The 16,457-nt window shown below is 40.2% G+C and overlaps 1 protein-coding gene across 2 annotated transcripts in view; it reads left to right on the top strand.

Moving 5' to 3' along the window:
* Positions 1–16,457, top strand: part of GALNT9 (polypeptide N-acetylgalactosaminyltransferase 9) — a 773,980-nt gene that overhangs the window by 675,683 nt on the left and 81,840 nt on the right. The window contains exons 7-9 of one of the 2 annotated variants that reach the window (XM_069756074.1): positions 3,833–4,018; positions 4,837–4,974; positions 9,272–9,468. In XM_069756074.1, the coding sequence (XP_069612175.1) occupies positions 3,833–4,018; positions 4,837–4,974; positions 9,272–9,355 (408 nt within the window). In that variant the 3' untranslated portion in view covers positions 9,356–9,468. Of the gene's footprint in view, positions 1–3,832; positions 4,019–4,836; positions 4,975–9,271; positions 9,469–16,457 lie in introns of those variants that run through there. The other variant, XM_069756073.1, reaches the window with a different exon arrangement.

The raw sequence follows: 16,457 nt of genomic DNA, 5'->3' as shown, positions 1-16,457 counted from the left end.
AAGAATTAGCTTGGTAGAAAGGCAAAATGAGCAATTATAAGTACATTTTGCCATATAATATGATGGTTGCAATATATTAAGAGGTTAAATACTTTGATGGGAGTGCTTCTTAATTGAGAGTCATCAGTCTGCTTGTTCTGAGGAGAGAGTTTGTAACTTTTGTATCAGTCTGTGGAGACACAAGGGAGATCAGCATGGCAATGCTTTGTTGAACCACAAAACAGGCAGATGGAACGTAGAACAGTCCCAGCAAAATACCCAAGATGGTGCACATTACAGAGTCTCACCCTTCCTCTAACTCGCCGGGATAAGAGCAGCTGTGTAATGATGAGCAAGTGTGCTCGTTACTCGGATTTTCCTAGCATGCTCGGGTGATCTCCGAGTATCTTGTGCATGCTCATAGATTATGTTTGTTTCTCCGCAGCTACCTGATTTGCAGCTGCTAGACAACCTGAATACACTCCCTGACAGAAGTTATGTCGCTTCCATGTTATGTAAATAAAAGCTTATAACCTGATGTTAAATTCATCCATTGGTTGTATAAATTATTCTTTTGAAAGCTGAAACCCTCCGAAATATGGTTTAGGTTAAGAAAATAAATTGGCATCAATGCAGAAATATTGATCAGTTAATGGATACAGAATGGTCAGATTTTGGCAAGACAAAATTTTTTTTGCCTGGTCATATAATGAAAATCCACCCTGCGACCAAAGCCTAGATTATCAAGAGGCTGAAGACCAGATCCACTGCAGAGGAGGCCGATACCTTTAATGTTTCTCAGCATCAAGTTCAAGACAAGAGATGTGTTTGACAATCCCAGGTCCAGCAGACTCCGCAAGACAACTGTTCAGGAGGAACATTTGTTGGTTAGAAAATCCAAAGCAAGCCCCTCTTCCACTGCAGCAGAGCTAAAACAGGCCTGGTCACCTCAAGTCCCTGTGTCAACTAGAACAGTTTGTAAGATTCTGTCTCAAAATGGCCTCCATGGTCGAATCAGTGCCCAGAAGCCAACACTAAACAAAAGGCAAATAAAAAAACGTGTGACATTTGCAAAGTTCCACAGCCTGCTTAACAGATGGACGCTGGAAAAGAATTACACCACAGCAACCGCAAATACTGCAGGAGACCTACTGGAGCCTGTATGGATCCAATATACACCCAGAAAACAGTTAAATTTGGTGGTGGAAAGATCATGGTCTGGGGTTACATTTAATATGGGGGTGTGCGAAACATTTGCAAGTTGGAAGGCAATATCAATAGCCTAAAATATCAAGAAGTATTAGCAACCTTTTATATTCCAAATCATAAAAGGGCAAAAAAGATCAAGGTGCTCAAGGACTGGCCAGTCCAGTCACCAGACATGAACATCATTGAGCATGTTTGGGGTAGGATGAAAAAGGAAGCTTAGAAGGCAAAACCAAAGAATCTAGATGAACTCTGGGAGGAATGTAAGACTGCATTCTTTGCTATTCCTGATGACTTCACAAATAAATTGTTTGAATCATTGTTGAACCGCATGGATGCAGTCCTTCCTCATGGAAGTCACACAAAATATTAAATATGATTCTAATAGCACCACAACTTCATTCACCAATGTTATGCAACATATATTTGCCTTTTAAGTTAATTATTTGTTTGAATATCACATTACTTTCTGTGGGCGACAAAACTTTTGTCTTGCCAAAATCTGACCATTCTGTGCCTATTAACTGATCAATATTTCTGCATTGATGCCAATTTATTTTCTTAACCTAAACCACATTTTGGAGGGTTTCAGCTTTCAAAAGAATAATTTATACAACCAATGGATGAATTTAACGTCAAGTTATAAGCTTTTATTTACATAACATGGATAAGCGACAAAACTTCTGTCAAGGAGTGTACATGTGAGGATTCCCTAACAAACAGGCAATCCCTGCATGTGTTCAGGCTGTCTAGCAGCCACAAATCATGCAGCTGCTGGGACACAAACATAATCTTTGAGCATGCCCAAGATACTTGAAGAACACCCGAGCATGCTCAGAAAAAACAAGTAACGAGCACACTCGCTCATCACTACAGCTGTGACTTCAGAGCTTTCATGGCCAACTACCCCACTTGTGGCACGCACATAGAGAGGAGGTAGCAACAAGCTTAGGATGATGACAGTCCTTTAAGGTGCAAAGCCAGTTGACCAGAGGGTCACAACCTTGCTTCAGCTTCCAGGGATGACTACCCCACCTGTGGCATGCACTGAGAGAAGGTAACAACAAGCTTTGGAAGATGACAATCCATTCAGGTACAAGGTTAGTTCACCAGAGTGTCACAACCTGGCTTCTGAAAACATCTCTGTGGAGCCAGGTGGCCGGTGGGTCCCAACCCTGGCTTTCACAAACATATCAATGGTTCACCAATGGTCAATGGAGCAGATCTGCATTCTTCCATCCGGGGCTGTGGTCCCCTATGCTGGAATCCTGTAGAATGACAAATCTGTGTCTCTTGTGATGGAGCCATGATGTCTTGGCTGCTGTCCTGTAAAGAGTCTCCGGATGTTTTGATGTCTGGATGTCTTGGCTGAGTTTCTGACTCCTCATACAAAGGCATAAAACCTCTTTTTATAGTTAACAACTGTCCTTTATGCAGTATTCACAGATAGAGGGGAAGAATGGTGATAAGACCAGCTCACATTGTTTGATTATGTAATCTATTTGTACAGTTTTTCCTCCTTTATTTTGCAAGTGAACAAAATGACTGCTCTGGACAATGTGTAATCAACATATCAGCAAACATCATTGTTCGATGACCCTCTATCACTAGTCAGCCCAGATAAGAGCACAATATTTTACACAAAGTGTCAACTTACAAGTCAATATTACAGGCTAATAGACCAAGTCTGTTTTCTTGACCAATCAGAAAGAAACACATAAATTCAAAAGTGAACATATAGATAACAGTCAATTCCTCCTGTCTTGCTGAAAATAGACTTCTGGTTAATTAAGATACAATGCTGAGTCCTTACACAGCCTTTTTTATCAGCTCCTCTTATCTTACTTATGACCAAAAAGTTTAGCTCAACTTTAATGTGGTATGTAGTCTTATATCAGCCCAGAAGAGCTCTGAAAAAGGCAGAAGGTGCAGGGCTGTTCTAGTTTATAGTGGACCCATATCACTGCTCTTGGCCATGAGGGAACACATAAGTCACATATGAAAACGAGTACACAGTCGAAACAGCAGGGGCTCGCATCTTCAGCATTCAGAGGTAACACTTTTCCCTGCCTGTTTTATCACAGTAGTGAGTGGAATTCTATTAAGTTTAGTACATACATTGTATGCAGTAGGCTCCTAACCAATGCATGGCTGAGGCTGCAGGTAGTCAGAATTTTATCATGTCTTTACTGGAGATTTCGATCTTTGTATCAGAAAAATGGAAAGCCGTGTATTATAAAGATAAGTTACAAATTTATTCAAGACAAAATTTGAAGATTCAATTTTAAAGTGAACCTGTCAAAATGATTTAACATCTGAACCTTGTACACCTTGAATCCCAGTACAACTATAAAAATGATGACTGTTTTGTATCAATTCGATATTCCAGCACTTAGAAATCAAGCTATAAAAAAAAAAAAAAAAAAAAAGTTAGCCTGGAATTGCATTCATAGTGTGTCAATGCACATCTAGGCTAATTTTCATGTGGCTTCAAAGCTTGATTTCCCCTAATTTTTTGATGTACTAGAACCTGACCTTAACAGCCATCCAATCACTAGCTTCAGTGGTAAAATCATACTGTCGGATGCTTTTTAAGTTCAATAATGCATTTCCTAAAGTTCTTGTTTTTTGAACATCTGTTTTCTAGGTCTGGCAATGTGGAGGAAGTATGGAAGTGTTGCCTTGCTCTAGAGTTGCCCATATTGAACGCACAAAGAAGCCTTATAATAATGACATTGATTACTATGCAAAGCGTAATGCCCTGCGGGCGGCAGAAGTTTGGATGGATGATTTCAAGTCCCATGTTTACATGGCATGGAACATACCAATGACAGTAAGTTTTATGCCACCAGTAAATAAATAACCTTTCAATTAATTTTTGGTTGTTTTAATGTCTTTTTCAGTTCCTTTTTACCGAGTGTGCACTAAACAAAATCTAAAGTTAATGGAAATTAGTATTCTTTAACACACGAAGGTTAGATTTTTTTTGTGAGACATAACATCCTTGCCCACTTGGTTAGCAGTTATATAGAACATTAATTCCAAGAATTGTAAAAAAGTTATGCTCACATATTGCAGTGTGGTAATACCTTACAGAAGACCTTTGTGAATACAGCTATAGATGTATCACTGCCTACATCCATTGTCTCAAAAGCTAAATTATGTCTAAATTCAAGATTTTCCAGTATGATGCCGCTACCAAGACAATTTGAAACACTGTTAAATCCATTCCAATTTAATATTTTTAGAACCTCAAATGTTATATATTTGTATGTAAACATTAATTTTTCATAAAATTCAAATCCACTCATGCAAAAAGCTTACAATAGAAATGAAACCTAGCAGGGCATCTACAGATGAAGGAGTGAGACATGTATCACAGGACAGATGCATTGCATTTACACTCTGCACAGATGACATGAATAAATAACATCCTTGCCGAAATGTAACAAAGCAAAGTGATCAATATTTTATTTACCTAAATGTGTTATGCCGCTGTATCTTGTATGGTTCCTCAGATTTCAGTATCACAAGGTTGATCATTCTGTCAGTCTGTTAAATGTACAGCAATTTTCTGCAAAAGTGTTGTTAAGACAATTCACTGATCTATGAAACAGAAACCTGATATGTGGTCTTACTTCCTTTTGAAAGAACCCTGGGGTAGACTTTGGCGATGTCTCTGAAAGACTGGCTCTTCGACATAAACTACAGTGTCGTAATTTTAAATGGTACCTGGAGAATGTATACCCAGAAATGAGGATTTACAATAATACTATTACTTATGGCGAGGTAAGACACCCTTCTAATAAGAAAAAAATGTTAAAGCACACCAGTATAATATTTTGAAATCATTCTGATAACTCACAACATGGACCTCCCAAAGTCTGTGCTGTGGGCTGCACTAAACTAGGCAGCATCAATCTGCTGCTAAACTACCATCTTTGGTTGGAAGTCAGCATCATATGATTTTACAGCTCTTGCTCCCGCTCGAAAGACAGTAGCTAAGACTAAAGGTACCGTCACACGAAGCGACGCTGCAGCGATACTGAGATCGATCTGGATCGCTGCAGCGTCGCTGTTTGGTCGCTGGAGAGCTGTCACACAGACCGCTCTCCAGCGACCAACGATGCCGGTAACCAGGGTAAACATCGGGTTACTAAGCGCAGGGCCGCGCTTAGTAACCCGATGTTTACCCTGGTTGCCATCGTTAAAGTAAAAAAAACAACCACTACATACTTACCTACCGCTGTCTGTCCTCTGGCGCTGTGCTTCTCTGCCCTGTGTATGCACAGCGGCCGGAAAGCAGAGCGGGGACGTCACCGCTCTGCTTTCCGGCTGCCCAGCGCTCACAGCCAGAGCAGAGAAGCACAGCGCCGGGGACAGACACGGAAGGTAAGTATGTAGTGGTTGTTTTTTTTACTTTAATGATGGTAACCAGGGTAAACATCGGGTTACTAAGCGCGGCCCTGCGCTTAGTAACCCGATGTTTACCCTGTTTACCAGCGAAGACATCACTGAATCGGCGTCACACACGCCGATTCAGCGATGTCAGCGGGAGAGCCAGCGACGAAATAAAGTCCTGGCCTTTCTGCCCCGACCAGCGATATCACAGCAGGGGCCTGATCGCTGCTGCCTGTCACACTGGACGATATCGCTATCCAGGACGCTGCAACATCATGGATCGCTAGCGATATCGTCCAGTGTGACGGTACCTTTCGGAGCCTAGTTTAGTATAATCTGCAGCACAGACTTTGGGTGGTCAGAGCTGTGGATTATCAACACAGCTATGTTGTAGAGTGATTTAAAATAAGATTGCATTAGAGTCCTGAACTGTAATCATTTTTTGGGAAAGTGGAGGTATGGAGAGTAGTTGCATGCATGGCTAAGTGATACAAACAAAACAGTAAGAAACGAAGAGATCAGAATAAGTAATTTATAATAGAGCTATGAATAATTTAACATGTTCATCTCTAAAGTAACATATGTGATAAATTAATATAAAATTAAATAGTGCTAGTAGTAATTAAGGACTTTTGAGCTTACCAAAAAGGTATCATAATGTTCCTGAATGCTAACTAGATGAAGCCACCATAGCCCAATAGTTTTTCAGTTTGTTCATCTTAAGGTACCGTTACACTAAATGACTTACCAACGATCACGACCAGCGATACGACCTGGCCGTGATCGTTGGTAAGTCGTTCTGTGGTCGCTGGGGAGCTGTCACACAGACAGCTCTCTCCAGCGACCAATGATCAGGGGAAAGACTTCGGCATCATTGAAGACAGTTTCAATGATGCCGAAGTCCCCGGGTAACCAGGGTAAACATCGGGTTACTAAGTGCAGGGCCGCGCTTAGTAACCCGATATTTATCCTGCTTACCATTGTAAAAGTAAAAAAAAAAACAGTACATACTCACATTCCGATGTCTGTCACGTCCCCCGCCGTCAGCTTCCCGCACTGACTGTGTCAGCGCCGGCCGTAAAGCAGAGCACAGCAGTGATGTCACCGCTGTGCTCCGCTTTACGGCCGGCACTGACAGTCAGTACAGGGAAGCTGACGGCGGGGGACGTGACAGACATCGGAATGTGAGTACAGTTAGGTCCATATATATTTGGACAGAGACAACATTTTTCTCATTTTGGTTATAGACATTACCACAATGAATTTTAAACAAAACAATTCGGATGCTGCTGAAGTTCAGACTTTTCGCTTTCATTTGAGGGTATCCACATTAAAATTGGATGAAGGGTTTAGGCGTTTCAGCTCCTTAATATGTGCCACCCTGATTTTAAAGGGACCAAAAGTAATTGGACAATTGACTCCAAGGCTATTTCATGGACAGGTGTGGGCAATCCCTTTGTTATGTCATTCTCAATTAAGCAGATAAAAGGCCTGGAGTTGATTTGAGGTGTGGTGCTTGCATTTGGAAGGTTTTGCTGTGAAGTAAACATGCGGTCAAAGGAGCTCTCCATGCAGGTGAAACAAGCCATCCTTAAGCTGCGTAAACAAAAAAAAACCATTTGAGAAATTGTTACAATATTAGGAGTGTCAAAATTTACAGTTTGGTACATCCTGAGAAAGAAAGAAAGCACTGGTGAACTCATCAATGCAAAAAGACCTGGGCGCCCACGGAAGACAACAGTGGTGGATGATTGCAGAATAATCTCCATGCTGAAGAGAAACCCCTTCACAACAGCCGACCAAGTGAACAACACTCTCCAGGAGGTAGGCGTATCAATATCCAAATCTACTATAAAGAGAAGACTGCATGAAAGTAAATACAGAGGGTTCACTGCATGGTGCAAGCCACTCATAAGCATCAAGAAGAAAAAGGCTAGACTGGACTTTGCTAAAAAACATCTAAAAAAGCCAGCACAGTTCTGGAAGAACATTCTTTGGACAGATGAAACCAAGATCAACCTCTACCAGAATGATGGAAAGAGAAAAGTATAGCAAAGGTGAGGTACAGCTCATGATCCAAAGCATACCACATCATCTGTAAAACACGGCGGAGGCAGTGTGATGGCTTGGGCATGCATGGCTGCCAGTGGCACTGGGTCACTAGAATTTATTGATGATGCCACACAGGACAGAAGCAGCCGGATGAATTCTGAGGTATTCAGAGCCGCCATACTGTGTGCTTAGATCCAGCCAACTGCAGCCAAACTGATTGGTCGTCGTTTCATACTACAGATGGACAATGACCCAGGAGTTTATTAAAGCAAAGAAGTGGAATATTCTTGAATGGCCAAGTCAGTCACCTGATCTCAACCCAATTGAGCAGCATTTCACTTGTTAAAGACTAAACTTCAGACAGAAAGGCCCACAAACAAACAGCAACTGAAAACCACCACAATGAAGGCCTGGCAGAGCATCAAAAAGGAGAAAACACAGCGTCTGGTGATGTCCATGAGTTCAAGAATTCAGGCAGTCATTGCCAACAAAGGGTTTTCAACCAAGTACTAAAAATTAACATTTTATTTAAAATTATTGAATCTGTCCAATTACATTTGGTCCCTTTAAAAACAGGGTGGCACATGTTAAGGAGCTGAAACTCCTAAACCCTTCATCCAATTTTAATGTGGATACCCTCAAATGAAAGCTGAAAGTCTGAACTTCAACTGCATCTGAATTGTATTGTTTAAAATTCATTGTGGTAATGTCTATAACCAAAATTAGAAAAATGTTGTCTCTGTCCAAATATATATGGACCTAACTGTATGTACTGTTTTTTTTTAACTTCTACAATGGTAACCAGGGTAAATATCGGGTTACTAAGCGCGGCCCTGCGCTTAGTAACTCGATATTTACCCTGGTTACAAGTGAACACATCGCTGGATCGGCGTCACACACACCGATCAAGCGATGACAGCGGGTGATCAGCAACCAAAAAAAGGTCCTGATCATTCCCTAGCGACCAACGATCTCCCAGCAGGGGCCTGATCGTTGGTCACTGTCACACATAACGAGATCGTTAGCGGGATCGTTGCTACGTCACAAAAAGCGTGACGTTGCAACGATATCGTTAACGAAATCGTTATGTGTGAAGGTACTTTTACTCAGTTCTGTGCAGCAGAGTTGTTTTCAGGCTGCCAAGGTTTACAGATTGTGAGATTACCATTTTAAGAACTACAGTTGCCATAATTAATTCCTGTCTCATAGACATTGTCACTATGACTGTTATTTACAGTTGTCTGCAGGCCCCTCTATTACAAGACTGCAATGTACTTATTCTCTGTTTTCATATACACTATGCTTAGCTATTGCCTCAAACTGATCAATCGGCTGCCTAACATGCAAAACACCTGCCTCCAGAGACAACAAGGGAATAGTAAGAGCCAGGGAGTAATAAAATGTAGGAAGAGGTAATGGCTGAAGTACTGCCTGCGCAGATAGTCTAAAAGGTCCAGATGGGGAAGGTGGCCCGGCCAGGAAGTTGATTTGTGCTGATTGCTGCTGGGCAGTTTTTGAAAATCCCAATCTCTTAAATGTGTATATAGTATGTGTGTGCAATGTGGAAATACTTGAATAAAGTATACATGTGTTTAATGTGTGTGCAAATGTAATTATTATTATTTATTTTTAGAGCACCATTGATTCCATTGTGCTGTACATAAGGAGGGGTTACATACAAAAAACAAATAGAAATTGCAATGAGCAAATCAAGTGACAGACAAGTACAGAGAGGAGCGGGTCCTGCCCTTGCGGTCTTACATTCTACAGGATAATGGAGAAGAAGACATGACAGTAATGTGTATTGTAGAGATGGTACTCACTCAGGTGTGGCAGGAGGAAGACAAGAGGCGCATTTCTTTAATAATATACCAAAAAAGAACCACTTGAAAGAAATATATGTATATATATATATATATACGGTGTATATATATATATATATATATATACATATATAAAACAAAAAATAATCACATAAGCAATTATATTCAAAATATAAATTATTATATTGAAAACACCAATCCAATTTAGCACAAAAACATGATTAAAAAACATATGCATATAAGTCTAAAAAACAAGGGGAGCAGAGCACCACCTGTAATCTGAATAAATTACCAAAATAGCATACAGTGCTATACAAATCCAACTACCATAAATAGGGAGACACGTATTTCATATTCTCAATCTCATAAATAATAATAAATTAATAAAGTGCTTATAAGTATGTATCCAGATCCAAGTAGTATCATATAACATGCATAAGTAATAGGGTACAGGTAGCCCCAAAGTATATTATAAAGTGCACATAAATAAATCACATATAATAATTCCTAATAGGAGAATGACAGAAACATGATGAAAACATCCATATACTAACCAGAATTCATTTCCCACGTGGTGCTACTGCTACCCCACACTCCAACGCGCGTTTCACACATAGCTTCGTCAGGGAGTGACGTGTGAAACGCGCGCTGGAGTGTGGGATGGCAGTAGCTACTGTTTATGTATGTATACTTATGAATTTTACACATTACGCATTATATAGGCATTGAAGCTAGAGTACATTAATAGGTGATAAATTATACTGCATTAAAAACATTTGGGCACATTTTTTAGATATAATAAAACCAGTCTAAACCACATTTTATCTTTCGTAGCTCTGGCAATAAAAACTGATTTTGGCAATAATATTTTAAAATACTATAAATATCTCTAGGAATGATGTTTTATCTTTGCTTATACCTTTTTTTGCAAGACTAGTCTGTTTTTCACACTAGTGAGTAGTGAGTGATCACAAAATGTTGCAAGCTGTTAGATTTAGCAAAAATAATAACTCTTCTGCTACTCCCTTGGGGTGTATTACCTAACACCTACGCTTTCCAAAGCAACTGAAGCAAATGTCCACATATTTTGATTAAAAGTCTCAAACCATTTTCGACCTGCAGTGTCTTAACTGTTCACTCATGTCCCTAAAATATATTTTTTTGAGTCTATATATTCTGAGTCTGTTTGGGCATTATGGATTTGTTTCATAGATGCAGGATTCATTCTGAATAACATTATATTTACCTGAATAAGATAACCCATATCATTTAAATTTATGAGACACCATGGAATCTTGGATGTAATTAAAATATAGGTTTGCATATTAATTTTTTCATTGATTAACTTTGCTGCTAGCACCAGTGCACTTTAATTTTGTCATACTAATGTTTATGTACCTTATGGTTGATACATGCAGTTCTTTTTATTTATTCCTCATATTATGTGACATGTGTATTTTTTGTGAGAGCCTTCTGTGCCACCACATCTTTTATATTTTGCAATAAAGGCAACTGTTATTCAATCAATTGTCCTGTTATCCAAATATTTTTGGACCTTATCTCAGAATATTTTCTTTTGTTCGTCTAGTTTAATCCAAGTTGTTTCCACTACTGTCCATAGACACACACAGATATTGAACATACAATTGTTTAATTTATCACAAAGATTTTTATTCAATTATTTACATCTGTATGTGTTATTATTGGCCTTTTACAATTTAGCTCTAATGATCAGACTATGCAGAGTGTCTCATGATGTAGCTCCTACCTAAAAGTATCCTGGACTTTATGGACACATACAATTTTTCTGTTTGTTTTGGCATTTTCAAGTCAAACTGCTATTCCATTTTTGCTTTTTTGTTTTTCATTTTTCTCCCTCCTTATATCTGTTTACAGTTATATTACTACAAAACATGCTATAGTTAAAGCCACCAAGAGCAGGGCTTTCTTTATGATTGGTGGGTATCTATTGTTTCTTTTTTAATTATTGTTTAAAATAGTTTGTTGTGTTTTACTTTTTCTTTACTTTTTATTATGTGTCCCATCAAGACTCAGTCATGTGACCTTCCACCCATCAGTCATTTGATCAGTGCCAATCTTATTTGAGTGCTCTGTGTAAATCAATGCCACTCTTATCAATTCTGAGTGTAGGTCAATCATCATGTTACCAATGTTTTCTTGTCTTGTGTTTGCCTTGCTGTCTTTGACAGATACCTGACGTATGGCTGCATGAAAAACACAATCACTTTAATGACTGCTGTAAAAAGCAGGGTAATGGTGGTTATTTTGGGGCTAATAGTCAATAAACCATTGCAGTTAATAAGACATGCTGCATAGGTGCAGGGATTTTCACATTTGTAGCTCCTGCCTAGCGGAACTGTCATCAGACTTAGCTCGGTCGTAATGTCATCAGGATTAGCTCAGTTGTACTGTCATCAGACTTAGCTCGGTCATGCTGTCATCAGGCTTAGCTCAGGTGTACTGTCATCGGGCTTAGCTCGGTTGTACTGTCATCAGGCTTAGCTCGGTCGTACTGTCATCAGGCTTACCTCAGTTGTGCATAGTAATAGGACTCGAGGCGTTCTAAAAACATTCCAGATAATACTACAGGGGAAGGTTTACTTCTAGATACCTCAACCCTACCCCCACTTCAACCCAAAACTGTCATAAAATTGATTCAAGGACACTGATTCTCAATCTTTTTCATGTTTTTACTTACTTGCTTTCCTGTACAGTGCACCTCCAAATGCCGTTCTCACAGAACGAAGTTCTTTGTCGATCTGCAGGTACACAGAAGGGGAATGCAAGTGAGTAGAAATACAAAAATAAAAGATTCAGAATGTGAGGTGAGGTGAGGAAGTCTCATCCCATGAAGATGTTGCTTATCACTAGCATATTCAATAATTTTATGATCAAAGGGATCTGACCTCTGGCACCCTGACAGCTCCTAACATCAAATGCAATGCAGTGCTGGTGTTGCACTGTGTTCCCACCCATTTGAGAGGGTCATACTGCAGTTCCCTGCACAGCTGTGTAACTTGGGGCAATTGTGTGCAGCAAAAAAAAAAAGCTCCATCATTTTTCAAGAATCACGATCAGTGGGGGTCTAATCGATAAGTTATGTAAGTTGTTAAAAAACACCCTTTAAGCACCACTTGTAAATTTGAATTAGCATCCCAAAATCTCTGATCATTTCCTTAGTCATTTTATTTTACTTGCTCTTTTGCTTCATAGATTTTTATTGCATCTACAATACAGAAGATTGGCAATCTAGCAGGCAGTACATTACAACTAATGAACCCATATTTAATGTTAGGAATGCCAGCATATTACTGTTATGTGGTTCTTCATCTACAGAATAATAAAGGTCCTCAGATACATCTTATCCACATGAGCGGTCTAAGTCGAAACAATTCTTGCATAGTAATGTTTGTAGATTATACAGTAGAAACCCGCACCAAGCAAAACAGTGAATCCTTGTTTCATGTATTATCTTCATATAAGTAGAATTAAAGTCATAAAAATTCAGATAACTGCTGTTCATCAAGCCATGATGTCAGTTTTAGGATTTTTCAGGGTGCTTCAGAAATGATTTTTATTACATAAAGTGGGATTGCACATGCTTACTGTCTTACATCAGGTATAGCACTGCTGTATATATATATATATATATGTATAATTTGAGTACAGTGTAATCTCTTTCATCCTGCAGCAGCCTTTAGTCTGCTTTCCTACTGCAGGCTTTCTGTAAACGTCTGTCCCCACCAAAAACTATTTTACAGAATAATTCAGTAAATTATAGGTAAGGAAAGATTACATGCTCCTCCAGTATGATCTCTCTGTGTCTCAGTGTATGTGGCTGCTGTCAGATGGAAAGAGGAGGCTGTGCTACATTCTCTCCTGCTCAGCTTCAGCATGATACTCAATCTGTGAGAGTGGAGTAAAGAGGCATTATATAAAACACATTTAGGTTGCATTTACATGAGCTGAGTTCAGGACATTAAACGAGAGCGATCTACAATATTCAAGTCAATTGGCAATTGTTTACTGGCCTCTTTACACAGGCTGATGAAGAATGATGGGCACAGAATAATCACTAGTGGATCAATCTGTCCCCATACAGTTTCATGTTATCTGCAGTACATCTTCTGACAACACCGGTCAATCTGCTGCTGAGAATGATTTTTGTTCTGGCAAAAACAATCCAAACACCTGATGAATGAGCAGCATTTTGCTCATTCGTTGGACGATTACCAACATAGTTACACCTATGAACTCTTGTCTGTGCTGCTGGTATTTATAAATGTGTATACTATATACACACCCAGAACAAACACAGAGCACATACACACAGCTGTCATGGATCGGTTTGGGGATTTGATATGCTGACCTGTTTCTCCGTGGTCAGTTCCTCTGTCTGCTGAGCTATTGCCTCTTCTTCCCTGTCCAAATGCTGATGGCTCCAATTGATTTGGTTCTTTTTTCTTTGTTTGCCCCTCTCAGGTGTTTTCCATTTTCCTATTTTAGTCTGCCCGATAATATTCTGGGTTGGGCTTTATATATTCACTGAACTTCTTTGCTGGCTATACCTCTTGGTGAACACGGGATTAGGAGTTCCAGCCATGCATGTTAATTGGTAACAGGACTAAACAGGCGGCATAGCTTTGTTCAGTAGAGGACAACTGTAATGAGTGGCGCAGACACAGTATGTAGCCCCACAATAAAAAAGTAGGCTAAATGCAGTTCAAAATTGGTAACAGGACTAAACAGGCGGCATTGCTTTGTTCAGTGGAGGACAACTGTAATGAGTGGCGCAGACACAGTATGTAGGCCCACAATAAAAAAATAGGCTAAATGCAGTTCAAAATTGGTAGCAGGACTAAACAGGCGGCATTGCTTTGTTCAGTGGAGGACAACTGTAATGAGTGGCGCAGACACAGTAGGCCCAAAATAAAAACGTAGGCTAAATGCAGTTCAAGATTGGTAACAGGACTAAACAGGCGGCATAGCTTTGTTCAGTGGAGGACAAATGTAATGAGTGGCGCAGACACAGTTAGTAGGCCCAAAATAAAAAAGTAGGCTAAATGCAGTTCAAAATTGGTAACAGGACTAAACAGGCAGCATAGCTTTGTTCAGTGGAGGACAACTGTAATGAGTGGCGCAGACACAGTATGTAGGCCCACAATAAAAAAGTAGGCTAAATGCAGTTCAAAATTGGTAACAGGACTAAACAGGCGGCATAGCATTGTTCAGTGGAGGACAACTGCAATGAGTGGTGCAGACACGGTTAGTAGGCCCACAATAAAAAAGTAGGCTAAATGCAGTTCAAAATTGGTAACAGGACTAAACATGCGGCATAGCTTTGTTCAGTGGAGGACAACTGCAATGAGTGGTGCAGACACGGTTAGTAGGCCCACAATAAAAAAGTAGGCTAAATGCAGTTCAAAATTGTTAACATGACTAAACAGGTGGCATAGCTAGGTACTGGGGTGGGCTCCTCTGCTGAGTAGCAGACAGTGGTAGTAGGCGCAAAGTATTAACTGGTCTAAATGGAGGCCAGGGCCCCTGTATATTTTAACTATCATCTATCATTTCAACAAATTTGTATTGGCAGTGCCATTGAAGCACAGACTACACAGTGGTGGAGCAGGGAGAGGTAAGTATTGCAAGTGGTAGAGCACTGTTTGAGCTGGGGGGGACATTCTCTCGTGGGCGGCGGTACTGGCACAGGGCCCCTCATATTACGACGGTGTGTCTGACATTGGTTGTGCACCACCACCGTCAGAGAGACTAGTTGCGGTGATAAGATCAGGGTTTGCGGTCAGTATAGTTACCACCTACTCCAGTGAAGGTTTTCATGCTGCTCCAAGGCCACCTAATCATAACAGTACAACTGGCCATCAATGAGTTAAATGCATCTCAGAAGAAGGGAGGAAAGGTCTTGAGCCATTTTTTTTTCTTCAGTCTACTTTGTCTTCTCCTCCCTCTTAATCTCTGGGTGGCTGAAGAGCCTTGTGCTAGCATGAATGTTCAGGAATTAGTTTCTCGTGTAGACCAGCTTGCTGCTAGGGTACATGGTATTTCTGATTACATTGTTCAGACTCCGGCTTTAGAACCAAAGATTCCTACTCCTGATTTGTTTTTTGGTGACAGGTCCAAATTTTTGATTTTTAAAAACAACTTTAAACTGTTTTTTGCATTGAAACCTCGATCCTCTGGTGATTCCATTCAACGGGTTAAAATCATCATCTCCCTGCTGCGTGGTGATCCACACAATTGGGCATTTTCCCTGGAATCTGGGGATCCTGCTTTGCTTAATGTAGACTCCTTCTTTCAGGCGTTAGGATTACTGTATGATGAACCTAATTCGGTGGATCAAGCTGAGAAAACCTTGTTGGCCTTGTCTCAGGGGCAAGAGGCGGCTGAATTGTATTGTCAGAAATTCAGAAAATGGTCTGTGTTGACTAAATGGAATAATGATGCTTTGGCGGCAATTTTCAGAAAGGGTCTTTCTGAATCCATTAAAGATGTTATGGTGGGGTTTCCCACACCCTCCAATCTGAGTGATTCTATGTCTCTGGCCATTCAGATTGACCGGCGCTTGCGGGAGCGCAGAACTGTGTGTGCTATGGCGTTATCCTCAGAGCAAATTCCCGAGCCTATGCAGTGTGATAGGATTCTGTCTAAAACAGAACGACAAGGTTTCAGACATCTCAATAGGTTGTGTTATTATTGTGGCGACGCTTCCCATGTCATTTCTGTCTGCCCTAAGCGGACAAAGAGGATCGCCAGTTCATTTACCATCAGTACTGTACAACCTAAATTTCTGTTATCTGTGTCCTTGATCTGTTTATTGTCATCATTTTCTGTCATGACGTTTGTGGATTCAGGCGCCGCCTTGAACTTAATGGACTTTGACTTTGCTAGGCGTTGTGGTTTTCCCTTGCAGCCTTTGCAGAACCCTATTCCTTTAAGGGGCATTGATGCTACACCCTT

The sequence above is a fragment of the Ranitomeya imitator genome, chromosome 1 (genome assembly GCF_032444005.1).
Source record: "Ranitomeya imitator isolate aRanImi1 chromosome 1, aRanImi1.pri, whole genome shotgun sequence".
Classification (NCBI taxonomy): domain Eukaryota; kingdom Metazoa; phylum Chordata; class Amphibia; order Anura; family Dendrobatidae; genus Ranitomeya; species Ranitomeya imitator.
Note: the sequence above shows the minus strand (reverse complement) of the source record. Positions and strands in the feature narration are given on the sequence as shown.